Source organism: Phyllobates terribilis, unplaced genomic scaffold (assembly GCF_046119375.1).
Source record: "Phyllobates terribilis strain yellow unplaced genomic scaffold, ASM4611937v1 Scaffold_4__5_contigs__length_816908805, whole genome shotgun sequence".
Classification (NCBI taxonomy): domain Eukaryota; kingdom Metazoa; phylum Chordata; class Amphibia; order Anura; family Dendrobatidae; genus Phyllobates; species Phyllobates terribilis.
This window is the reverse complement of record NW_027362764.1, coordinates 749546724-749573156: the sequence shown is the minus strand read 5'-3', so window position 1 is coordinate 749573156 and position 26433 is coordinate 749546724. Positions and strand designations below refer to the sequence as shown.

At 43.6% G+C, this 26433-nt stretch overlaps 1 protein-coding gene across 1 annotated transcript; it reads left to right on the top strand.

The window, feature by feature from the left end:
* Positions 1–81: 81 nt before the first annotated feature.
* Positions 82–25672, top strand: TATDN1 (TatD DNase domain containing 1). The gene is made up of 12 exons (XM_073679865.1): positions 82–314; positions 1949–2014; positions 2639–2688; positions 2889–2952; positions 8023–8166; positions 8565–8607; positions 9733–9818; positions 12910–12950; positions 13942–14018; positions 17570–17640; positions 17839–17965; positions 25273–25672. Exons 1-12 carry the CDS (start codon positions 245–247, stop codon positions 25373–25375), a joined length of 942 nt encoding a protein of 313 aa, XP_073535966.1. The 5' UTR covers positions 82–244; the 3' UTR covers positions 25376–25672.
* Positions 25673–26433: the final 761 nt, after the last annotated feature.

The window sequence follows — 26433 nt, the reverse complement described above, 5'->3', positions numbered from 1 at the left end:
TGTAAGGTCCCATCGCTAGAGCGAGGCTATCGTCCGCCATTTTTTCGAAGACAAATTACTAAAGATATTATTATAAAACAGAACCTTTGTAATGTAGTTGAATGGGCTGACCGGCACCTTATATACTAACATTATGTAGTGTTTAGAGTTGTATCTGGAAAAGTTGTGTCTGAAGATTTGAGAAAACTGGGGGTGTACCAAGATGGAGGGGTGAAGGGTGTACTAAGATGGTGGCTTGCAGTGCATGCTGGGAAAAGAAGAGAACGAGAGGCTCAGCCACGCTGGATTCAATATGTCACTCTTCAGATTCATTGGTGAGAGGATTCCAGCTTCCATCCTCCTTACATGGTTCTGTCTGTGTTGTTTCCTTGGTGTCTTATCTATGGATTGTAAATCAGTGCTCAGCTGCCTGCAGGGGTTAAACTACAACTCCCAGCATGCCCGGAAAAAGGCTGGGGCTCTGGGACTACATGATAGGACAAGTTTCATAGCGTTTTTTTTTAATTTTTTTAAAGGGGTTGTCCATTTTTGGAGACCCCTTTTTTATTTAAATGCTTACCAAAAATCAGTTTTGTAATGGGGTTTCATTAAAGATTTTGCACCCTTTTACCTTCTCCTTGTACATTCAACTTTGATCATACATTAGCTTAAAGGGGTTGTCCAGGCTTGGGGTCCAAGTCTGCAGTCGCTCTATGTGCACAATGCGCACTGTCAGGATTCTCCAGTGCCCGGAGCGGGCGGGCGCCTGACTGCAAATATGTGATTTGCATATATGTGGTCAAGTGCCGACTAGACGTGCACAGCCAAATACATCTAGTCAGAATGTGGCCGGATTTATGCAAATCACATCATGTGACCGCCCGATACTGGAGAATCCTCACAGCGCGCACTGTGCACATAGTGTGACTGCAGACTTCAGCCTCAAGCCTGAACATATAAAGGAGCTCAGCAGAACACAGATAAAAGTCCCACACTCTCCATCAGACTGTGAGAAGAGCTCAATGACGGATTGTCAGTTAGCTCTTTCTACCAGCAATAAACAGTGCAGCACAGATACTATAGAAGGCAAACTGTTCAAAATTTTTACTGAAGCCCAATAACAAAAAATATTTTTACGCCACAACCATTGGCATTTAATTAAAAAAAAAAATAATGTCCCCAAAGGTGGACAACCCCTTTAAGATTATACATGAAAGTCCAGGACTATGGTATTAAGGATCTATCCTTTCGATATGTCCTCAATATAAGATCAGTCAGGGTCCGACTGATACCCCGCGATCAGCTGTTATATGTTGGCCCAAATATCACAGCTCCATTTACGCTGTGGTGGCCTTTTTGGGTACTGCAGCTCCCCTCTCATAGAGGTGAATAGGAGCTGAGCTGCGGTATCCGAGATCAGATACTCTGTGTACAAAGCTGTTCTCATTCTACACACTGCTTTTTTATTTGGTGATCACAGGACCTTCTAATAACTGACTTATGGGGTGTCGGACCCCCACTCATCTGATATTGATGACCTATTCTAAGGTCTGGACAACACCTTTAAGCCCCAATTATGCTAATGGGATGTGATGAAAGAGGTTGTAAAATAATCTGTCATTTTCTGGTATAAACATCGGGTCCGATTCGTTATTGTGTCTTTTCTTTTTTCGTTTAGTTTTTGTTGTTTTTCGCTTTTTCTACAGTCCGTGTTCTATGCGTTCACCTGTTATCTTTTATGTTCATCATTATGGGTGAGATGTTTTCGACTGATTCATAAATTGAGACTTTTCTAAAAGTTGCAAAAAAAAGTTTTGTGCAACCCTAGTATGCCCCAATCTCCTGGAGTGAAATGCATTGTGCAAAATTTGCATCATTTTAGCCCAAACCCCCAAAAACTGCAAGTGATGCATTGGGCCCGTAGTGTTATTTGCCCTGAAGTCCATTTCTGCTTTGTGTTTGTTCCTAGACATTGGAATAAATCTGACCGATCCCATGTTCAGGGGATTATACAGAGGCACAAGGAAGCATCAAGGTGAGTTTGCTCACAGATGACTATTATTACTGTTACTCCAAGTTAGAAGTTTCTGGTATTTAGTGAATGGCAGGTGAGAACAGAGAAATACAAGGGAATGTAATTTCTAATAATCTCCAAGGAATTCTGGAGTGCCCGTATATTTATACCCTTCATGAAAATAATTGTTCTGTACATTACTGTGAGTAATTCTTACATCATAGCAAAAGGAAGAATGCACAGCTGTAGAATAAGTAATATTAATCTCTGTATCCCCCCAGTTTAGTCACAACCTTCAAGAAGTCTTTGTTTCAGACTTCAGTGTTTTCTTGTGGAATTACCACTGCCTATGAGATTTAGCAGACCTAAAAACACTAACCCTTCCTTTAAAGAGGTTGTCCGGGACTTTAACATTGAAGGCATATCCTTAAGACAGGTAATCAATGTCTGATTGGTGGGGTGCGACCCCCGGCACCCCAGTCGCTATACTGTACACAAATACCATAACACACCACTAGGGGGAGCTGACTGCGTACAGATTGTTACAGTGCATTTTGAAGAGAGATCAGAGACATGCTGAGCAATGAAAGTCAGGGGCCACAGGAAACGATCTCACGGCGGTAATGCTTTATGTTCCTTTTACAGATGACTTTGCAGATATTATTGAACGTGCTGTGAAGATCGGTGTGGAGAAGGTAAGTGCTGCGCCCGCTACCTGCGCCCATAGGTACATACATATTCCATGGGATTATAACATGAGAGGATATTGTTAAAAAAAAAACACATTTTTTGGGTGTGGTGTCACTTTAAGAAGCTCTATTTTGTTGACCATGTACAATGCAGTCGGTCAGGAGTCATCCGAAACTAACCAGCCCTCCCATCTGTTACTCTGCAGTGTATGATCACAGGAGGGAACCTACATGAGAGCAAAGAGGCGATCGAGATGGTCCGGACCAATGGTATCTGCTCATGGCGCGATTTCTGGAGACAGATTTGGTGCTGATTTTTTTTTTTTTTTATATATACAGTACAGACCAAAAGTTTGGACACACGTTCTCATTTAAAGATTTTTCTATATTTTCATGACTATGAAAATTGTACATTCACACTGAAGGCATCAAAACTATGAATTAACACATGTGGAATTATATACTTAACAAAAAAGTGTGAAACAACTGAAAATATGTCTTATATTCTAGGTTCTTCAAAGAAGCCACCTTTTGCTTTGATGACTGCTTTGCACACTCTTGGCATTCTCTTGATGAGCTTCAAGAGGTAGTCACCTGAAATGGTCTTCCAACAATCTTGAAGGAGTTCCCAGAGATGCTTAGCACTTGTTGGCCCTTTTGCCTTCACTCTGCGGTCCAGCTCACCCCAAGCCATCTCGATTGGGTTCAGGTCTGGTGACTGTGGAGGCCAGGTCATCTGGCGTAGCACCCCATCACTCGCCTTCTTGGTCAAATAGCCCTTACACAGCCTGGAGGTGTGTTTGGGGTCATTGTCCTCTTGAAAAATAAATGATGGTCCAACTAAACGCAAACCGGATGGAATAGCATGCCACTGCAAGATGCTGTGGTAGCCATGCTGGTTCAGTATGCCTTCAATTTTGAATAAATCACAAACAGTGTCACCAGCAAAGCACCCCCACACCATCACACCTCCTCCTCCATGCTTCACGGTGGAAACCAGGCATGTAGAGTCCATCCGTTCACCTTTTCTGCGTCGCACAAAGACACGGTGGTTGGAACCAAAGATCTCAAATTTGGACTCATCAGACCAAAGCACATATTTCCACTGGTCTAATGTCCATTTCTTGTGTTCTTTAGCCCAAACAAGTATCTTCTGCTTGTTGCCTGTCCTTAGCAATGGTTTCCTAGCAGCTATTTTACCATGAAGGCCTGCTGCACAAAGTCTCCTCTTAACAGTTGTTGTAGAGATGTGTCTGCTGCTAGAACTCTGTGTGACATTGACCTGGTCTCTACTCTTAGCTGCTGTTAACCTGCGATTTCTGAGGCTGGTGACTCGGATAAACTTATCCTCAGAAGCAGAGGTGACTCTTGGTCTTCCTTTCCTGGGGCGATCCTCATTTGAGCCAGTTTCTTTGTAGCACTTGATGGTTTTTGCAACTGCACTTGGGGACACTTTCAAAGTTTGCCCAATTTTTCGGACTGACTGACCTTCATTTCTTAAAGTAATGATGGCTACTCGTTTTTCTTTACTTAGCTGCTTTTTTCTTGCCATAATACAAATTCTAACAGTCTATTCAGTAGGACTATCAGCTGTGTATCCACCAGACTTCTGCACAACACAACTGATGGTCCCAACCCCATTTATTAGGCAAGAAATCCCACTTATTAAACCTGACAGGGCACACCTGTGAAGTGAAAACCATTTCTGGTGACTACCTCTTGAAGCTCATCAAGAGAATGCCAAGAGTGTGCAAAGCAGTCATCAAAGCAAAAGGTGGCTACTTTGAAGAACCTAGAATATAAGACATATTTTCAGTTGTTTCACACTTTTTTGTTAAGTATATAATTCCACATGTGTTAATTCATAGTTTTGATGCCTTCAGTGTGAATGTACAATTTTCATAGTCAAGAAAATACAGAAAAATCTTTAAATGAGAAGGTGTGTCCAAACTTTTGGTCTGTACTGTGTATATATATATATATATATATATATATATACATATATATATATATATATATATATATATATATATATATATATATATATATACAGTGGCATGTATAAGTTTGGGCACCCCTGGTCAAAATTACTGTTATTGTGAAAAGTTAAACAAGTTGAGGATGAAATGATCTCTAAAAGCCCTAATGTTAAAGATGACACATTTCCTTTGTATTTTAGGCACAAAAAATATATACTTTTTCATTTTTTACATTTTAAAAATTACGAAAAGGAAAATGGGACGATGCAAAACTTTGGGCATCCTGCATGGTTAGTACCTAGCAGCACCCCATTTTGTAGGTATCACAGCTTGTAAACGCTTTTTGTAGCCAGACAAGAGTCTCCTAATTCTTGTTTGAGGGTTTTTCATCCATTCTTCCCTGGAAAATTCTTCCAGTTCTGTGAGATTCCGGGGTCATCTTGCATTCTCTGCTATTTTGAGGTCTAGCCACAGATTTTCAATGATGTTCAGATCGGGGGACTGTGAGGGCCATTGTAAAACCTTCAGCTTGCGCCTTTTGAGGTCGTCTATTGTGGATTTTGACGTGTGTTTAGGGTCAATATCCATTTGTAGAAGCCATCCTCTTTTCAACTTTCAAGCTTTTTTTTTACAGAGGGTGTTATGTTTCCATCATGAATTTGTTGAACTTTCATTGAATCCATTTTTCCCTTTATCTGTGAAATGTTCCCCGTGCCATTGGCTGTAACACAACTCCAAAGCACGATTGATCCTCCCCCATGCTTAATGGTCGGCGAGATGTTCTTCTCCTGAAATTCTGTTCCTTTTTTTCTCCACACATACATTTGATCATTGTGGCCAAAGAGTTCTATTGTAACCTGATCAGCCCACGGGACTTATTTCCAAAATACATCAGGTTTGTTTAGATGTTCTTTTGCACTTCTGATGCTGAATTTTATGGTGAGGACGCAGGAGAGGTTTTCTTCTGATGACTCTTCCATGAAGGCCATATTTGGACAGGTGTCTCTGAACAGCAGAGCAATGTACCACAACTCCAGAGTCTGATTAATCTTTCTGAAGGTCTTTAGCAGTCAAGCGGGGGTTCTGATTTGCTTCTAGCAATCCTACAAGCAGCTCTCACTGAAATTTTGTTTGGTCTTCCAGACCTTATCTTGACCTCCACTGTTCCTGGTAACTGCCATTTCTTAATTACATTTCGAACTGAGGAAAGGGCAACTTGAAAACGCTTTGCTATCTTCTTATAGCCTTCTCCTGCTTTGTGGACCTCCACCATTTTTAATTTTCAGTGCTGGGCAGCTTCTTAGAAGAACCCATGGCTGCTGTTTTTTGGCACAAGGTTAGAGGAGACTGAGTTTATATAAAGCTGGGAAATTTGCATCACCGGCCTTTCCTAACAATGATAATGAACAAGTCACAACCCTACCAGGCTAATTAATGTGTGAACCTTGGTCAAAGTTATCTGAGCGCACAAATCTCCAAGGGTGCACAAACTTTTGCATCTGCCCATTTTCCTTTTTGTAATTTTTAAAATGTAAAAAATAATAATATAAATGTATTTGCATAAACTACAAACGAAATGTGTCATCTGTAACTTTAGGCCTTCTAGAGATTATTTTATCTTTAACTTGCTTAAGTGTTCACAATTAAAGTAATTTTGACCCGGGGTGCACAAACTTTTACATGTAACTGTACATTACATTACTTATCCTGTTCTGATCCCGAGTTACAACCTGTATTATACCCCAGAGCTGCACTCACTATTCTGCTGGTGGAGTCACTGTGTACATACATTACATTACTTATCCTGTTCTGATCCCGAGTTACAACCTGTATTATACCCCAGAGCTGCACTCACTATTCTGCTGGTGCAGTCACTGTGTACATACATTACTGATCCTGTACTGATCCTGAGTTACATCCTGTATTATACCCCAGAGCTGCACTCACTATTCTGCTGGTGCAGTCACTGTGTACATACATTACATTACTGATCCTGTACTGATCCTGAGATACATCCTGTATTAACCCCAGAGCTGCACTCACTATTCTGCTGGTGGAGTCACTGTGTACATACATTACATTACTGATCCTGTACTGACACTGAGTTACATCCTGTATTACACTGCAGAGCTGCACTCACTATTCTGCTGGTGAAGTCACTGTGTACATACATTACATTACTGATCCTGAGTTACATCCTGTATTATACTCCAGAGCTGCACTCACTGTTCTGCTGGTGCAGTCACTGTGTACATACATTACATTACTGATCCTGTACTGATCCTGAGTTACATCCTGTATTATACTCCAGAGCTGCACTCACTATTCTGCTGGTGGAGTCACTGTGTACATACATTACATTACTGATCCTGTACTGATCCTGAGTTACATCCTGTATTATACCCCAGAGCTGCACTCACTATTCTGCTGATGCAGTCACTGTGTACATACATTACATTACTGATCCTGTACTGATCCTGAGTTACATCCTGTATTATACTCCAGAGCTGCACTCACTATTCTGCTGCTGCAGTCACTGTGTACATACATTACATTACCGATCCTGTATTGACACTGAGTTACATCCTGTATTATACTCCAGAGCTGCACTCACTATTCTGCTGCTGCAGTCACTGTGTACATACATTACATTACTGATCCTGTACTGATCCTGAGTTACATCCTGCATTATACCCCAGAGCTGCACTCACTATTCTGCTGGTGCAGTCACTGTGTACATACATTACATTACTGATCCTGTACTGATCATGAGTTACCTCCTGTATTATACTCCAGAGCTGCACTCACTATTCTGCTTGTGCAGTCACGGTGTACATACATTACATTACTGATCCTGAGTTACATCCTGTATTATACTCCAGAGCTGCACTCACTATTCTGCTGGTGCAGTCACTGTGTACAGACGTTACATTACTGATCCTGTACTGATCCTGAGTTACATCCTGTATTATACCCCAGAGCTGCACTCACTATTCTGCTGCTGCAGTCACTGTGTACATACATTACATTACTGATCCTGTATTGACACTGAGTTACATCCTGTATTATACTCCAGAGCTGCACTCACTATTCTGCTGCTGCAGTCACTGTGTACATACATTACATTACTGATCCTGTACTGATCCTGAGTTACATCCTGTATTATACTCCAGAGCTGCACTCACTATTCTGCTGGTGCAGTCGCTGTGTACATACATTACATTACTGATCCTGAGTTATATGCTGTATTATACTCCAGAGCTGCACTCGCTGTCACTATTTTGATCTGAATAGTGGCGCTTCCTATAAACTATATTTATAATTTGTGTCTTCTGAGAATTGTAATCCGTGCGTTTCACAGATCGGTTCTTCAGCACGGTCGGCTGCCATCCCACCAGGTGTGGAGAGTTCGAGGCTGGAGACCCTGACCAGTATTTATTCGCTCTACAGAAGCTGATAGAGGACAATACAGGGAGGGTTGTGGCGGTGGGAGAGTGCGGTTTGGGTGAGTGTAAATCTGATCTCGGCTTTTAAACATTTAAAGGAGTCGTCCCAACTGCTAAACCTCCTCTGAACATGATTATGGGAGGTTCGACGACTGAGAAAACACAATTTTAGCTTTTCAAAATGTATTATTTTTGCATCGCAATGTTCACCTTTCCCTTTCTTTAATTTAATATTTTGATAGATCGGGCTATTTATTTTATTTCTTCATTTTTTACTGATATTTGGACACTTTTTTACTTTCTTTGAATTCCGCTGTCAGTGAGTGAAATTTAAAACGAATGATGAATCCAGTTTTTACCGTCCCACATTTCCTTATCCCGCACAACTCATGGTAATATCTGAGGTTTTACATAGGACTGCAGGTAATCATTACTTTCTCTTCGTTTTCCCTTAAAGACTTTGATAGACTACAGTTTTGTCCAAAGGAAACACAACTCAAGTAAGAAACATTTCTTGATCCACATATTTTTTATATATTTCATCAGTAAAAATTAAGCAGCCAAAAACCACGTGGAAAACAAGCAGTAAAACCCCATCACTGACTGTTTGGAAAACTACAACTATCAGCAAATGCAACTGTAATCTGGTATCAAAAAATGGCCTATTGATTAATAAGGTTTTTTATGTTAAATATTTATTTTTAAAACATTTTATGTATTTTTTTACATTTTCCATATCACTATATGGAAAACAAAATCTTGCAATTTTCACACTGGCCACTGGCGGTACTATAATGCTACTTCCTGTTCTATTCAGAAGACGTTTCAGCGGTCTCATCATCATCACAGACAGGATTGCAATGAAAGGTAACATCTCTATACACAGTAGATAACACAGGATCCGCCATTCACAATAGGTGATGTCACAGCTCACCTCCTCCTCCTGTACAATGACAGATAACACCTCTATATACAGCAGATAACACAGGATCCACCATTCACAATAGATATCACAGCTCACCTCATCCTCCTCCTGTACAATGACAGATAACACCTCTATATACAGCAGATAACACAGGATCCACCATTCACAATAGATATCACAACTCACCTCCTCCTCCTCCTGTACAATGACTGATAACACCTCTATATACAGTAGATAACACAGGATTCACCAATCACAATAGGTGATGTCACAGCTCACCTCCTCCTTATTACATTGACCTTTGAGCATGCTTAGACCTTATTTCTGTCTATAGGAATATAAACTAACAGCTGTTAATGTCCATGTGCTCAATAAAGATATTAATATCTAATATTGGCCCTAGCGATCAGTGTGATAATGTACAGATATAATCTTTTCATGAATATAGAGAGTGAGATGAAAAATAAAATTTTCAAAAATAAAAAAAACAATAAAATTTAACATTAAAACCTTTTTAAACAATAGGTAATTTTCTGATGGGACATTGCCTTTACAGATCAGGAGCCAGTTAATCTGAATATGCAGTAGCTGGGGACATCTTGAAGGGGGCACATACTTTTTTACAAGCTTTGTATTGTTAGCACTTTGCTCCTAAAAGTCTGAAATGATAAATCTCATCTTAATTGTTCTTTCTATTCAGGTATTTCGAGAAGCAATTTACTTTGGCCGAGAAATGTAAACTCCCGATGTTCCTGCACTGCAGAAACGCACACAAGGAGTTTATCGGTGAGTCTCAGAGTCTTCACCCCTTTCTGGCCCAGGGCGCGTACTAATACGTATCTGCGCCCTGGGCCTTATGGGTCTGATACGTATTAGTACGCCTTGGCGATTTCGCCTGCACACAAGCGGTGCGGGGGAGATCACCGCCGGGTGTCAGCTGATTGACACACCTGACACCCGGTGCTATGTGCAGGAAGCGGTCCCGCACCGCTCCCTACACATTAACCCCCGAAATGCTGCGATCGAAATCGATTGCAGCATTCCGGTGGCAAGAGGAGGTAAGCGAGATACTTACCTTCTCTGCCGGCGTCTGAGTCCAGTCCCGGATGTTGCCATGGTGACCCGATGTCATCATGACAACATCCGGGTCACCAGGAGGCAGGAAGTTGCTCTGGTCATGCGCAGTGCATGACCAAAGTAACTTCTTCCTGTGCAGCGCTGACAGGCTGCATAGCACAGGGAGCTGCTGTTCTCTATGCTATACAGCCGAACAGGCTGCAAAAAGTGAAAGTCCCATAGTGGGACAGAGTGTAAAAGTAATAAAAATGTCAGAGAGTGAAAAAAAAAAAAAATTAAAAATATAAAAAAATAATAATAATAAAAATATATTGTACCCATAAATAAATAATCATATGGCGTCCGCTAATTATTCAAGCAAATTTTACATTCAAAAAGTCAAATGGCGCTCCTTCCCTTCCGAGCCCTGCCGTGCGCCCAAACAGTGTTTTTTCCTCACATATGGGGTATCTGCGTGCTCAGGGGAAATTGCACAACAAATTTTGGGGTCCATTTTTCCCTGATACCCTTGCGAAAATAAAAAAAATTGGGTCTAAAGTAACATTTTTGTGAAAAAAGTTAAATGTTAATTTTTTTCTTCCACATTCCAAAAATTCCTGTGAAGCACCTGAAGGGTTAATAAAGTTCTTGAATGTGGTTTTGAGCACCCTGAGGGGTGCAGTTTTTAGAATGGTGTCACTTTTGGGTATTTTCTGTCATAAAGACCCCTCAAAGTCACTTCAAATGTGATGTGGTCTCTAAAAAAATATGGTTTTGTAAATTTTGTTGTAAAAATGAGAAATCGCTGGTCAACTTTTAACCCTTATAGCTCCCTAATAAAAAACAAATTTTGGTTCCAACATTGTGCTGATGTAAAGTAGACATGTGGGAAATGTTATTTATAAACTATTTTGTGTGACATATCTCTCTGATTTAAGGGCATAAAAATTAAAATTGCGAAATTTCCAATTTTTTCACAAATAAACGCAAGTGATATCGAAGAGATTTTACCACAATCATGAAGTACAATATGTCATGAAAAAATAATCTCAGAATCAGGGGAATCCGTTGAAGCGTTCCAGAGTAATTACCTCATAAAGCGACAGTGGTCAGAATTGTAAAAATTGGCCTGGTCATTAACGTGCAAACCACCCTCGGGGCTTAAGGGGTTAAGAGAGGTCAAGCACATTTTTACCATGTAAATTTCATTCTAGAACCTAAATTTTGAGAATTCATTTAATAATATTGTAAAAATATATGGTTCAGTGTCCTTTATTCAGATACTAAACTCTAAATCTTCTGATATTTACACACATTAGAAAACTAAAAAGTCTGGCTGCCTGAAGCCACCACTAGGGGGAGCTCACGAAGGACAGACAGATACATTTCCCATTGAGCTCCCCCTAGTGGTGTTTTTTTAATGGGAAGCATTTATATGAACTTGTGTCCATGGTACAATTTGTCTTTCCTGCTGTCCAGCTCATATAGCGATCCTAATCTCTTATTAATTATTGTAACGGGTCTGGGAGGTGGAACCTCTGAGCAACGATACAAAGGGGCAGTCCTTGTAAGGAAGCGGGTGGCTCCCAGGGTAGGCGGGCAGGAGGTCACGGCAAGTGACGGGGACAGTCTCTGGCTAGAAGGGCAGGAGGTCACGGCTAGTGACGGGGACAGTGTCTGGGTAGAAGGGCAGGAGGTCACGGCAAGTGACGGGGACAGTCTCTGGGTAGAAGGGCAGGGGGTCACGGCAAGTGACGGGAACAGTCTCTTGACAGGCGGGTGGTCACGGCAAGTGACGGCTAAGCCTCCAGGTAGACTAGCAGGCAGGTAGCAGGTGGACGCTCCCAGGTGAGCGGGCTAGAGTCTCTGGACAGGCAGGTGGTCACAGCAGGTGACCGCAGAGCCTCCAGGTAGGCTAGCAGGCAGGTAGCAGGCGGACGCTCCCAGGTGAGCGGGTAAGAGTCTCTGGACAGGCAGGTGGTCACAGCACGTGACGGCAGAGCCTCCAGGTAGGCTAGCAGGCAGGTAGCAGGCGGACGCTCCCAGGTGAGCGGGTAAGAGTCTCTGGACAGGCAGGTGGTCACAGCACGTGACGGCAGAGCCTCCAGGTAGACTAGCAGGCAGGTAGCAGATGAGCACTCCCAGGTGAGCGGGTAAGAGTCTCTGGACAAGCAGGTGGTCACAGCACGTGACGGCAGAGCCTCCAGGTAGACTAGCAGGCAGGTAGCAGATGAGCACTCCCAGGTGAGCGGGTAAGAGTCTCTGGACCGGCAGGTGGTCACAGCGCGTGATGGCAGAGCCTCCAGGTAGGCTAGCAGGCAGGTAGCAGAAGAGCGCTCCCAGGTGAGCGGGCAATCAGATCCATAGACAGACTGGCAGGGCTGGTAGGCAGACTGTCGGACCGCAGGAATGCAAGTAGATAGACAAGTATCAGGCAGGTGTCAAGCAGGAATCTGGCAGGTAACTGGCAGGTATCTGGTAACGGGACCTGAGGGCTGAAGCAGAGTGATAGGCTATGCAACAACATTGCTCGGGCACCTCCATTTTGGAGGAGGTGCCTTATATATGGTGAGGTTCTCCGGCCATTGGCCGGGGAATCCTTAGGACGGCGCGTGCGGCCCCTTTAAGAGAGGGGGAGCGCGCGCGCGCCCTAAGCACAGTGGCCGGGAAGCAGCGCGCGCTGCCAGCAGAGCGGGAGGAGGACGCCGGACACAGAGCGGAGAGGTGAGGGGAACAGCGTCCCTGCCTAGCAGGAGGCAGGGACGCCGACGCTACAATTATTTTTTTCATTCTCAATATTTCTTCCTTTGTTCCACTTCAGATATAATGCAGAGAAATCGCGAGCGTTGTGTCGGAGGAGTGGTGAGTATCTGGTCTCCTGAGATGACTGCACAGGAATTATTCCATGTTTGTTCCACAACGTTGCAATAGATAATCTTAACATTTTCAAAAGCTTTGATTGGTGTCAGTGAACTGAAGTTTTTTTTGTAGTTTACATCACAGCTCACCTCCTCCTCCCGTAGAATGACTGATAACACCTCTATATACAGTAGATAACACAGGATCCACCATTCACAATAGGTGATGTCACAGCTCACCTCCTCCTCCTGTACAATGACAGATAACACCTCTATATACAGTAAACAATACAAGGATCCACCATTCACAATAGATGATGTCACAGCTCACCTCCTCCTCCTCCTGTACAATGACTGATAACACCTCTATATACAGTAGATAACACAGGATCCACCATTCACAATAGGTGATGTCACAGCTCACCTCCTCCTGTACAATGACTGATAACACTTCTATATGCATTAGATAACACAGGATCCACCATTCACAATAGGTGATGTCACAGCTCACCTCCTCCTCCTGTACAATGACAGATAACACCTCTATATACAGTAAACAATACAAGGATCTACCATTCACAATAGATGATGTCACAGCTCACCTCCTCCTCCTGTACAATGACTAATAACACCACTATATACAGTAAACAATACAAGGATCCACCATTCACAATAGGTGATGTCACAGCTCACCTCCTCCTCCTGTACAATGACAGATAACACCTCTATATACAGTAAACAATACAAGGATCCACCATTCACAATAGGTGATGTCACAGCTCACCTCCTCCTCCTGTACAATGACTGATAACACCTCTATATACAGTAGATAACACAGGATCCACCATTCACAATAGGTGATGTCACAGCTCACCTCCTCCTCCTGTACTAATAACACCTCTACATAGAATAAAGCAATCTCAGATTGGGTAATTGCTGCTGATTATGATGTATTGGGTCGTTATCGGCCGGTCACATGATGTCTCCTCCTATAGGTCCATTCATTTGATGGAACAAAAGAAGACGCAGAAGCGATCGTGGCCTTAGATCTCTATATTGGCATTAATGGCTGGTGAGCAGAAACTCCTGATCAAAGGGGGTTTTTAGAATTAAATGTTGGATCCCCACAGATCAGCGGACTGAAGGGGCACGGCCGTGACTCATTGTTTGTACTGGTGGCAATGTCTAGTCCTGCTGCTGGACCACAATCGCCTGATTCTGCCCTCTGGCATATTGACGATCTATTCTTGGTCCTGAAACCCCTTTAAAACTTGTACTAAAACAGATCTGTCACCTTTACTATACCCCCTAGTTAAAGGGATTGTCTAGGATTAGAAAAACATGATTGCTTTTATCAATAACAGCGCTACACCTGGTTATATGTGGAATTGCAGCTCCGCCTCGTTCAGATTAATCACTTGGAGACTCGTCTAATTTATGTTTTAGCACATTCCTTTTTTCTTCCCCTTTTTCCAAGAATCATAACATAATATAAAATAAAAAACAAATTGCAACCACAATTTTGGATTCATGCGCCAGACTGTGAGAGCCATAACTTTTTTCTGTTTTGTTTGATAGAGTTGTATCACGGTTGTTTTTTTTTGCGGTATGAGCTATAGTTTTTATTCTGTGCTGTTTTGGCGTCCATTGGACTTTTTGATCTTTTTTTATTCCATTTTTTGGGTGAGGTTTTTTTTTTCTGTGTGTTGCAACGTTCACAGTATTGGAAAAATTATTTTGATATTTTGTAAATGGAATTTGCCGGAAAGTAAGAAAGCTTTCAAAAATAGTTAAAGTGTTAACAGTTTATTTTTTATCAGTTAACAAAATGCAAAGTGAAGGAAAGAGAAATCTAAATCCCATCAATATTTGGTGACTGTCCTTTGCCTTCAAAATCCCATCAATTCTTCTTGTAATATTGACAAAAAGTCATGGATTTTGTCGGATTATAGTCAGGTGGATGAGTAACATACCTATTGGGTGCGAATGAGCATCATTTTCATTTTGAAACATAGCCATTAACTGAGACGGAAACAGCTATGTAGGAGGCTTAAAACTGGGTGAGAAACAGCCAGACTCTGTTACGAAGGTGAGGTTGTGGAAGACAGTTTCATGTCACAGGTCATACACCATGTCAAGACTGAGTACAGCAACAAGATACAAGGTAGTTATACAGCATCAGCCAGGTCTCTCCCATTTCAAAGTAGACTGTGCTTTTAATATGTACTGTTCATGCTGTTTCGAAAAAGCACGAAGAAGTGGGCAACTTTGAGAACTGTAGATGCAGCAGATGAAACTTTGTGTAGCAGATGAAAGACATGTCCATCATGATTACTTCCCTGTGAAATCGGTAGGTGTCCAGCAGTGCCATCAACTCAGAACTGGCAGCAACCAGCGGGACCCAGCTACACCCATCTACAGTTCTAAAGGTCTGGCCAGAGGTGAACTATATGGAAGAATTTGAGCCAAAAGCCATATCTTACACATGGAAACAAGGCCAAGGGGTGCCGAAAAATGGCAGCAGGTGCTCTGGACTGAGGAGTAATAATGTGAAATATCTGGCTGTAACAGAAAGCAGATTGTTCCTGAAGAGCGGCAAAATAATGAGGGTCTGCAGGAACAGTGAAGCACGGTGGAGGCGTCTCAACAACTACAGTAGAACAACGACCCCAAACATCCAGCCAATGTCATTAAGAACCAGGAGTCCTGGAAGTGATGATCCGGCTATACTGAGCCCTGATCTCACATCATCCCATCTGTCTGGGATCACATGAAGACACAGAAGGATTTCCACAGACGATCTGGGGTCAGTTCTCCAAGATGTTTGGAACAGTTTAAAAACTGTGAACAAGTGACAAGTACGGAGAAGAAGTGATTGAGGCAAAATTCAAATATTGATTTGATTTAGATTTCTCTTTTGTTCATTCAGTCATAAGAAAAATGAAATATACATCATTGAATTTTCTACTTTTACGAATCAGGATAGAATGAAAAACATCTGGTCCTCAAAAAGATCTTAAAATTAGGTAAATACAACCTCAGATACAGGACAGATTACATCGAATCATTATTTAACAACCTAGGCCAAAATGCGGGAGGAATGTGTGAAAAAGTAAGTACACCCTATGAATGAATGTTCGGACCATCTTTAGCAGCAATAGCTTGAAGTAATGGTTTTGTGTATGATCGTTCTGGAAGAATTTTGTCCACTCTTGGTTACAATGATCGTTTCTGCACAGATCTATTAAAGCATTTCTATTGGGTTGAGATCTGGACTTTGGGCCTTCGCAACATCGTAATTATCTTTATTTCAGCCATTCTGATGCCGATTTGCTGCTGCGCTTTGGATTATTCTGCTATTGAATGACCTAGTCTCGGCCAAGCTCTACCTTTGGGTAGTTGGCCTCACATTTGACTGTAGAATACATTGTTATACAGAGGAGTTCATGATCAACTCAATGACTCCAAGGTGCTCAGGTCCTATGGCTGCAAAACAAGCCCAAATAATCACCCCTCCACCACCATGCCTGACAGTCGGTATGATGTGTTTGTGCTGATATGCCGTTTTGCTTTCACAAAGTGTGGTACACAGGGCATTATGGCCAAACATCTCCTCCTTGATCTTGTCTGTCCAAAGGACATTGTTCCATATGTGTTTTGGTTTGTTCACATGCAGCTTTGCAAACTTTGTGTTTTTAGAACAAATATACCTTTTCCTGGAAACCCTTCCAAACAAGCCATACTTATTCAGTCTTCTCTTACTTGTATTTTCATGAACTTGAACATTTAACATGGTGAGGCCTTTAGAGTTTGAATTTTAGCTCTTTTGGGTTTTTTTGCAACTTCTCTGAGCGTTGCACAGTCTGACCTTGGGGTGAATTTGCTTGGACGTCCATTCCTTAGCAGGCTGTCTATAATGGAATTCAAATTGTGTGGAGATGGCCTTATAAACTTCTGCTTTTATAGAGGCTGTCAAACTTGCTGATGAACAACTAATCAAGGGCATTTGATTAGTAACACCTGGCTGCTACTTTACCCTTTTATTTCTATGGAAGCTGTAAGGGTGTACTTAATTTTTGACACAATGCTTCTGCATTTTAGCCTAGTTTCTGGTAAATAATGACATAATATAATCTGTCACGTGTTGTTGTTCATCTGAGGTTGTGCTTACCTAATTTTAAGACCTTCTAAGGACTAAGTGTATATATAATATAGAATTTTATTTAAAAAAAAAAAAAATTTCTACATTTTCATTAGTTCCCTTAGGGAACTTTGACTGTTGGTTGCTTATAGAATACACTGCACTACTGAAAGTATTGCAGTCTGTTATATAATTACCAATTTCCTAGGTTACAAACATGGTAGACAAGGGATCCTCAGTAGACCACCGCCTTGCAGTGATAACCAATCGGCACCCTATGATTATGCTGCAGCGGCGACCATGGGGAAAAGTGGGTCCTCGCTACACTTACACCCATGTCTTCCCTTATGAATCCTGACAATCCTATATGTGACTACTGTCGTTAATAAAAGATTGTCCTGTAAATCTCCAGTGATTAGTGATGTAAAGGTGGATGGAGCTGCCGTCTTTCCCCATTCACGTTCTTCATTGTCTTCTACCAGTTCATTAAAAACAGAGTCCAACTTGGAAGTGCTGAAGTCCATCCCCAGCGAGAGGCTGATGATAGAGACAGGTAGGCACGAGACGGGAAGATTGTACTGGGGAAATGTACATTTTTATGCCACATGTAATCGAATGTGATGATCTCATTACACGTCCAGAAATGGAGAGAAGTGTTTTCTGGTGGAACATTCTCAATAAATGACCTTTTGGGGTTGGGACCTGATTCATTGTACTGATGTATGATGCTGCTCTTCTGCTTTTATGATAGATGCCCCGTGGTGTGGGGTGAAAAATACTCATGCCGGCTCAAAGTACGTGAAGACCATATTCCCTACTAAGAAGAAGTGGGAGGCAGGACATTGTCTGAAGGACAGGAACGAGCCGTGCCATATTGTGTGAGTATCCTCTGCAGGAGAAGGGACCTCCGACCGGTCTGCTCCACGGGCTGAAACCTTAACGTTCATCCTCTGGTATAGCCGAGCTGTGTGCTATAACATTAAAGGGAATCACCTATAGATTAAATCAGTTTTATCTTTTTCAATTTTTTTTCATATCTTACAATATCAAAAATCTTGCAATTTTCAAATTTGCCATGAGGCCTAATATTTGATTCCAATTTCCTGTTGTTCACATGGATGTTAGTAGTGTCTGAGTCGACCAACTATCATAGTTAAGGTTGAAGGTAGACACAAGTCCATCAAGCTCAATCCATAACCTAAGATGTTGATCCAGACGAAGGCAAAAGCCCCATGAGGCAGATGCAAATTGCTCCATATTAGGGGGAGAATTCCTTCCCCCACCCCACATACAGTTCCAAGAATCTGTCCCATCACAGAATCTAGTGCCCATAACCTGTAATATTATATTTGTCAAAGCATAGAGGCTCTTCTTGAACTTGTTTGGTCAATTGACCATTGCAACATGTTGTGGAAGAGGGGTCCATAGTGTTAGGAATCCATAATTTCACTGCTCGTACAGTAAAGAACCCATAGTCTCACTTTTCATACAGTAAAGAATCCAGTCTGTGCTTGTATAGTATAGAATCCATGGTTTCACTTATTGTACAGTAATGAATGCATAGTCTGTGCTCGTACAGTAGAGAATCCAGAATCTCACTGCTTGTACAGTAGAGAATCCATATAGTCTAGCTTCTCGTACAGTAAAGAATCTGCATTTAGATTATTCAACTTTGGTCTAAAGAAAATCCTTTTGATGTTCCTTTATATGTTTGTATATTGTAATAAGATCGCCCCTAAAGCCTTCAATTTTCCAAATTAAATAACCCCATGTGCAATAATCTATCTTCTGCCTTCTTCCACCCATTCTCTTAATAACCTTGGTCGCTCTTCTCTGCACCCGCTCTAGTTCAGCTATGTCTTCCTTATACACTGAAGACCAAAATTGTACACAGTATTCCAAGTGTGGCCGCACTAGTGACTTGTATAGAGGCAAAACTATGTTCTCGTCAGGAACATCTCTGCTTCTTTTAATGCATCCCATTATTTATGTGCCTTGGCAGCAGCTGCCTGGCACTGGTCACTATAGGTGAGTTTGCTGTCCACCCATACACCAGTGTTTTACCATCTATATACAGTTATATGAAAAAGTTTGGGCACCCCTATTAATCTTAAGCTTAATGTTTTATAAAAATTGGTGTTTTTGCAACAGCTATTTCAGTTTGATATATGTAATAACTGTTGGACACAGTAATGTTTCTGCCTTGAAATGAGGTTTATTGTACTAACAGAAAATGTGCAATCTGCATTCAAACAAAATTTGACAGGTGCATAAGTATGGGCACCTCACCAGAAAAGTGACATTAATATTTAGTAGATCCTCCTTTTGCAAAAATAACAGCCTCTAGTCGCTTCCTGTAGCTTTTAATGAGTTCCTGGATCCTGGATGAAGGTATTTTTCACCATTCCTCTTTACAAAACAATTCCAGTTCAGTTAAGTTTGATGGTCGCCGAGCATGGACAGCCCTCTTCAAATGATCCCACAGATGTTCAATGATATTCAGGTCTGGGGACTGGGATGGCCATTCCAGAACATAGTAATTGTTCCTCTGCATGAATGCCTGAGTAGATTTGGAGCGGTGTTTTGGATCATTGTCTTGCTGAAAGATCCATCCCCTGCATAACTTCAACTTTGTCACTGATTCTTGAACATTATTGTCGAGAATCTGCTGATACTGAGTGGAATCCATGCGTCCCTCAACTTTAACAAGATTCCCGGTGCCGGCATTGGCCACACAGCCCCAAAGCATGATGGAACCTCCACCAAATTTTACTGTGGGTAGCAAGTGTTTTTCTTGGAATGCTGTGTTTTTTTGGCGCCATGCATAACGCCTTTTTGTATGACCAAACAACTCAATCTTGGTTTCATCAGTCCACAGGACCTTCTTCCAAAAAGAAATTGACTTCTCCAAATGTTCTTTTGCATACCTCAGCCGACTCTGTTTGTGGCGTGCTTGCAGAAACGGCTTCTTTCGCATCACTCTCCCATACAGCTTCTCATTGTGCAAAGTGAGTTGTATAGTTGACCGATGCACAGTGATACCATCTGCAACAAGTTGATGCTGCAGCTCTCTGGAAGTGGTCTGAGGATTGTCCTTGACTGATCTCACCATTCTTCTTCTCTGCCTTTCTGATGTTTTTCTTGCCCTGCCACTTCTGGCCTTAACAAGAACTGTCCCTGTGTTCTTCCATTTCCTTACTATGTTCCTCACAGTGGAAACTGACAGGTTAAATCTCTGAGACAGCTTTTTGTATCCTTCCCCTGAACAACTATGTTGAATAATCTTTGTTTTGAGATCATTTGACAGTTGTTTTGAGGAGCCCATGATGCCACTCTTCAGAGGAGATTCAAACAGGAGAACAACTTGCAAGTGGCCACTTTAAGTAGCTTTTCTCATGATTGCATACACCTGACTATGAAGTTCAAAGCTCAATGAGGTTACAAAACAAAAAAGTGCTTTAGTAAGTCAGTCAAAAGTAGGTAGGAGTATTTAAAGCAAGAAAATGATAAGGGTGCCCATACTTATGCACCTGTCAAATTTTGTTTGAATGCAGATTGCACATTTTCTGTTAGTACAATAAACCTCATTTCAAGGCAGAAACATTACTGTGTCCAACAGTTATTACATATATCAAACTGAAATAGCTGTTGCAAAAACACCAATTTTTATAAAACATTAAGCTTAAGATTAATAGGGGTGCCCAAACTTTTTCATATAATTGTATATAATCGTCTTATCCCGTCTGTCTGTCTGTCTGTCCTGGAAATCCCGCGTCACTCATTGGTCCGGCAGCGGCCAATCAGCGCCGCGGGATTTCTGAAAAAAGATGGCGGCCATTAGCGGCTCATCTGCAGGACGGAGCTCAGCGGCGATGCAGCCGGGAGATGACCGGCGCGAGGCGCTCATCTCCCGGGCAGTACCAGCAGAAGGACCTCGACCGCCGGACCCATCTGCGGGACGGAGATGCAGCCGGGAGATGAGCGGCGCGAGGCGCTCATCTCCCGGCCGGTAGCAGCGGAAGGACCGCCGGCGTCGCTGACCTCCATGCGGAAGGGAGGACCGGGGAGCGGCGCTGCGGGTCGGGATACTTCTGCTGCGAGCGCCCACTCATGTCCCGGGTTCTCGCAGCGGAAGTACCCGCACAGGCAGCGCCGGTCCTCACCAAGACGATTCGATGATTGGTCGCGGTCTTCGGACCCGACCAATCACTGATCTTACCGCAAAACTTAAACACCACTGTGCTGATTAGTCGCCACATTTAAATATCGGCCACGACCAATCACCGATCTTGGCTCCACATTTAAACACCGCTGTGCTGATTGGTCGCTGGGCGCGACCAATCACCGATTTTGGCGCCACATTTAAATAGCGTCCGCAACCAATCAGCACAGCGGTGTTTAAATGTGGAGCCAAGATCGGTGATTGGTCACGGCCGATATTTAAATTTGGCGCCCAAATCGGTGATTGGTCGCGGGCAGCGTCCGCGACCAATCAGCACAGTAGTGTTTAACTTTTGCGGCAAGATCAGTGATTGGTCGCGGGCCAAGACCACGACCAATCACCGATTTGTGCGGCACATTGAAATAGCGGCCACGACCAATTGGATGTCAGCGCCGCTCCCCGGTCCTCCCTTCACACCCTAGGCGCATGGATGTCAGCTACGCTGCCTGTGCGGATACTTCCGCTGCGAGAACCCGGGACATGAGCGGGCGCTCGCAGCAGAAGTATCCCGACCCGCAGCGCCGCTCCCCGGTCCTCCCTTCACACCCTAGCCGCTGATGTCCCCACAGTATTCGCATGGTGTTACAAAGGTCCGGACATTTGTGTTAAAAATCGCTGATTGGTTGCTGGTGCTGCCCGCGACCAATCACCGATTTGGGCGCTAAATTTAAATATCGGCCGCGACCAATCACCGATTTTGGCGCCACATTTAAATTTGGCGCCCAAATCGGTGATTGGTCGCGGGCAGCGCCAGCGACCAATCAGCGATTTTTAACACAAATGTCCGGACCTTTGTAACACCATGCGGATACTGTGCGGACATCAGCGGCTAGCGTGTCAAGGGAGGACCGGGGAGCGGCGCTGCGGGTCGGGATACTTCTGCTGCGAGCAGTCGCTCATGTCCCGGCTTCTCGCAGCGGAAGTATCCGCACAGGCAGCGGCGCTCCCCGGTCCTCACCAATACGATTCCGCTCCCCGGTCCTCACCAATGCGATTCGCTGATTGGTCGCGTGCGGAGAGCGCGACCAATCAGTGATCTTGGCGCTAAAGTTAAACACCGCTCTGCTGATTGGTCGCGCGACCAATCACCGATTTGGGCGCCACATTTAAATAGCGGCCGCGACCAATCACCGATCTTGCCGCCACATTTAAACACTGCTGTGCTGATTGTTTAAATTTGGCGCCAAGCTCGCTGATTGGTCGCGTCTGGCGTCCGCGACCAATCAGCGAGATTGGCGCAAAATTTAAACAACGCTCTGCTGATTGGTCGCGGATGACAGCCGACCGCGACCAATCAGCGAGATTAGCGCAAAATTTAAACAACGCTCCATTCATTGGTCGCGGCCGCCAGCCGCGACCAATCAGCGAGATTGGCGCCAAATTTAAACAACGCTCTGCTGATTGTTTGCGGCCGCCTGCCGACCGCGACCAATCAGCGAGATTGGCGCCTAATTTAAACAGCGCTATGATCTCCCGACGGCAAGTGTGAACGGAGGACCGAGGAGCGGCGCCGCCGGTCGGGATGCTTCTGCTGCGAGCAGCCGCTCATCTCCTAGCTGCTCGCAGCGGAAGTACCCGCACAGGCAGCGCCGCTCCCCGGTCCTCACTAATACGACGCTGATTGGTTGCAGCCGCCGGCCCCGACCAATCATCGATATGGGCGGCAAATTTAAACCCCACTCTGCTGATTGGTCGCGGCTGGTGGTAGCGACCAATCAGTGATTTTGGCGCAAAATTTAAACACCGCTCTGCTGATTAGTCGCGGTCTCCGACCGCGACCAATCAGCAGTATTGGCGCCAAATTTAAACCTCGCTCTGCTGATTAGTCGCAACCACCGGCCGTGACCAATCAGCGATATTGGCGCCAAATTTAAACACCGCTTCGCTGATTGGTCGCGGTGGCCGGCCGCGACCAATCAGCGATATTGGCGCCATATTTAAACACCGCTCTGCTCATTGGTCGCGGTTACCGGTCACGAATAACCAGCATTATTGGCGACAAATTTAAACACCGCTCTGCTGATTGGTCGCGGCCGTGACCAATCACCATTATTCGCGCCAAATTTAAATACTGCTCTGCTGATTAGTCGCGACCACCGGCCGTGACCAATCTGCGATATAGGCGCCAAATTTTAACACCGCTTTGCTGATTGGTCGCGGTTGCCGGCCTCGACCAATCAGCGATTTTGGCGCCAAATGTAAACAACGCTCTGCTGCTTGCGCCCGGTCGGCCGCATACATATTCTAGAATACCCGATGCGTTAGAATCGGGCCACCATCTAGTTTAATAAATAATTGTGCATTTTTTCCCTGACCCACGTACATGACCTTACATTTAGTTATGTTGTATGTTAAACTTCTTTTGCCATTTTTGCGCCGAGCCTCCAGCTTCCCCCAAATCTCTCTCTAATATTAAGACTCCATTCACACATCCGCCTGTTACCATCTGAGAGAAATGGACAGATCATTTTTCTCCAGTGTCATCCCAGTGCTTCTGTTTTTTTACTCATCTGTGTTTTTTCACTAAAGCAGGTAGACTGTCTGAACGTTTCTTATATATTGAGTATTAGCAATGAATCTGTTAAAAATGGATGAAACTCAGAAAACTGAAGTGCAAAGATTGTGTTCAGTGTGTCAATCGTGAATCCTGTGTTACACACTGTAGATAGAGGTGTTATCAGTCATTGTACAGGAGGAGGAGGAGGTGCGCTGTGACATCACCTATTGAGAATGGTGGATCCTGTGTTATCTACTGTATATAGAGGTGTCATCAGTCATTGTACAGGAGGAGGAGGTGAGCTGTGACATCACCTATTGTGAATGGTGGATCCTGTGTTATCTACTGTATATAGAGGTGTTATCAGTCATTGTACAGGAGGAGGAGGTGAGCTGTGACATCACCTATTGTGAATGGAAGAGACTTATCAGCTTTGTATAGCGGTGTTACCTTTCATTGTAATCTTGTCTGTGGTGATAACAAGATTACTGAAAAGTCACATGTACAGAACATGAAGCATGAGTCTAATATTAGATCTAGTGGCCAGTGTGAAAATTGCAAGATTCTTGTTTTTGTTTTTTTTATACATAGAGATATCGAAAATAGAAAAAAAATTAATAAATTTCTTTAAAAATACATTTAAGATAGCAATTTTAACAAGAGATGATTTTCTGATGACACATGCCCTTTAAAGGGAACCTGTCACCTGATTCATGGTGCCCAAACTGAGCAACATTTCACAGTAACGCTCCAGAGAAAATATATACTTTAACCATCTGTCTGGTAACCTTAGCGTGAGTTGCGACTCCTCCGGCTGTTCCCAGCACTTCTAGGTGAATCACAAGTCTCTCGCTATGGGAGAGACCTGTCAATCAGCTGCAGCGGCGCTGGGAAGAGCCGGCTGGGAACCATAGCCAGAGATGAGACTAGTCCGACTCTTCCCAGCACCACAGCAGTTGATTTGACAGGTCTTTCCCAAAGCAAGAGACCTATCTATCACTTGCAGCAGCGCTGGGAAGAGCCGGCTGGGGGTGGAGGCAGACTAGCCTCATCTCTGGTTGGATCTTGGAGATATGTTTTCTCTGAAACGCCAGAGCTTTCCAGAGATTAATACCTAGCTGCAGTTGTACAGCCTGGACCTGATTTACGCTACCCGACAGCCTGAAGCAGGTGACAAGTTCCCTTTAAGTGATTGAAGTATCTGCTTCTGTTCTATTGTTATCAGTGACCATTCTGGGCTTTTCCTACTTTACCATAAGGTACCAACAACTTTGTCCACGTGAGTAAGTAGTCGCTCACTCTGCCATCATTTATATGGACCCCATACAGTAAGGATTCTTTAGTATTTTGGGGTCTTATTCCTGCTGTCTGTTTCCTTCCAACACTGATGATCCCACCACTAGAATAGGAAATGATCAGATAATGAAGAATCCGATCTGGATCCATTGTTCATTTTTCTATTGCAGGCAGGTACTGGAGATAATGGCATCGGTGAGAGAAGAGGAACCGGAGGAGCTGGCCAAAACGTTGTACAACAACACAACCAAAGTGTTTTTCCCAGATGTGTAGAGGGTGCAATAGAAACGATTCACTATGGGAAGATATACTAATAAAGGAGAACAGAACCGTATACCACGGAGCATCCGGGATCAGTATGATGGACGCCAATACTTCAGAGCATCGCTCTCACACAGGGATTGTCCCCACCTGTGCCGGCAGCACAAATAATAAAACTGAAGTTCTGCTTTTCTGTGTTGCGACAATGGATCACATTCATCTGTGCATTATCATCCAATGCAAATGTATTATCCGCCCTTATTAAAATGTATGAGCAACGATTATTAAACCTTTTCTCATGGTCCTGGACTTGCTGAGCAGCGGCTAACTCCCAAGAATGACCCAGAGCGTGCAGACCGGGCTCAGAAATACTTCAGACCTGCATCCGGATTGGGGGACGCTGCCGCCCTCACTAGTTTTGTCAAGTTCCTTGCAAACCAGAGATCCATGAATTGCCGTTACTCCTTGTAGGTGCCACATCAGGCCCCTTTATCGGGTTTGCCGCCATCTCTAAGATGCCATGTGCACATGCCCTCTTTGCTAGAGGAAGACGCTTTAGGAAACCGCCGGCAGTGTTTTTCCTAAAGTGTCTTTGCCAATTTTTACAATTCTATAGGCTGCTTCCAAGTCAGAGCTGCCAGCAAAATGGTCAGGTCCCCTCTAGCAACCGCAGGGCTTCCAAAGCCTGAAGCGGTTGAAATAAAGTGAGAAAGATAGAACATATGCACAGAAAACGGTTTTGACGTTGCGGTGCATGTTACTTTTCCAAGAGTCCACCTGAAAAGAGGGATTTTTGGTACTCACTGTAAAATCTCTTTCTTGGAGCCTTCATTGGGGGACACAGGACAATGGGTGTATGCTGCTGTCGCTAGGAGGTTGACACTATGCAAAAAAAGGAAAATGGCTCCTCTTCCGCAGTATGCACCCGCCTACAGGCACCAAGCTCACCAGTTAGTGGCTAGAGCAGTAGGAGAAGCACAAAATAACCAACTATGCAATGCCCAACGGGGCACAACCGTGAAAAACTAAATGAGATGGCCAACAGGACATATGTCCAAACACAGGGAGGG

Bases quoted from the DNA above. Each gene is read 5' to 3' on its own strand.
- TATDN1 (XM_073679865.1), top strand. From the start codon at position 245: ATGCTGGGAAAAGAAGAGAACGAGAGGCTCAGCCACGCTGGATTCAAT. The intron at 2,689-2,888 runs GTAAGTGCTGCG...GTTACTCTGCAG, and splicing joins TGAAGATCGGTGTGGAGAAG to TGTATGATCACAGGAGGGAA. The intron at 8,167-8,564 runs GTGAGTGTAAAT...TTTCCCTTAAAG, and splicing joins GGTGGGAGAGTGCGGTTTGG to ACTTTGATAGACTACAGTTT.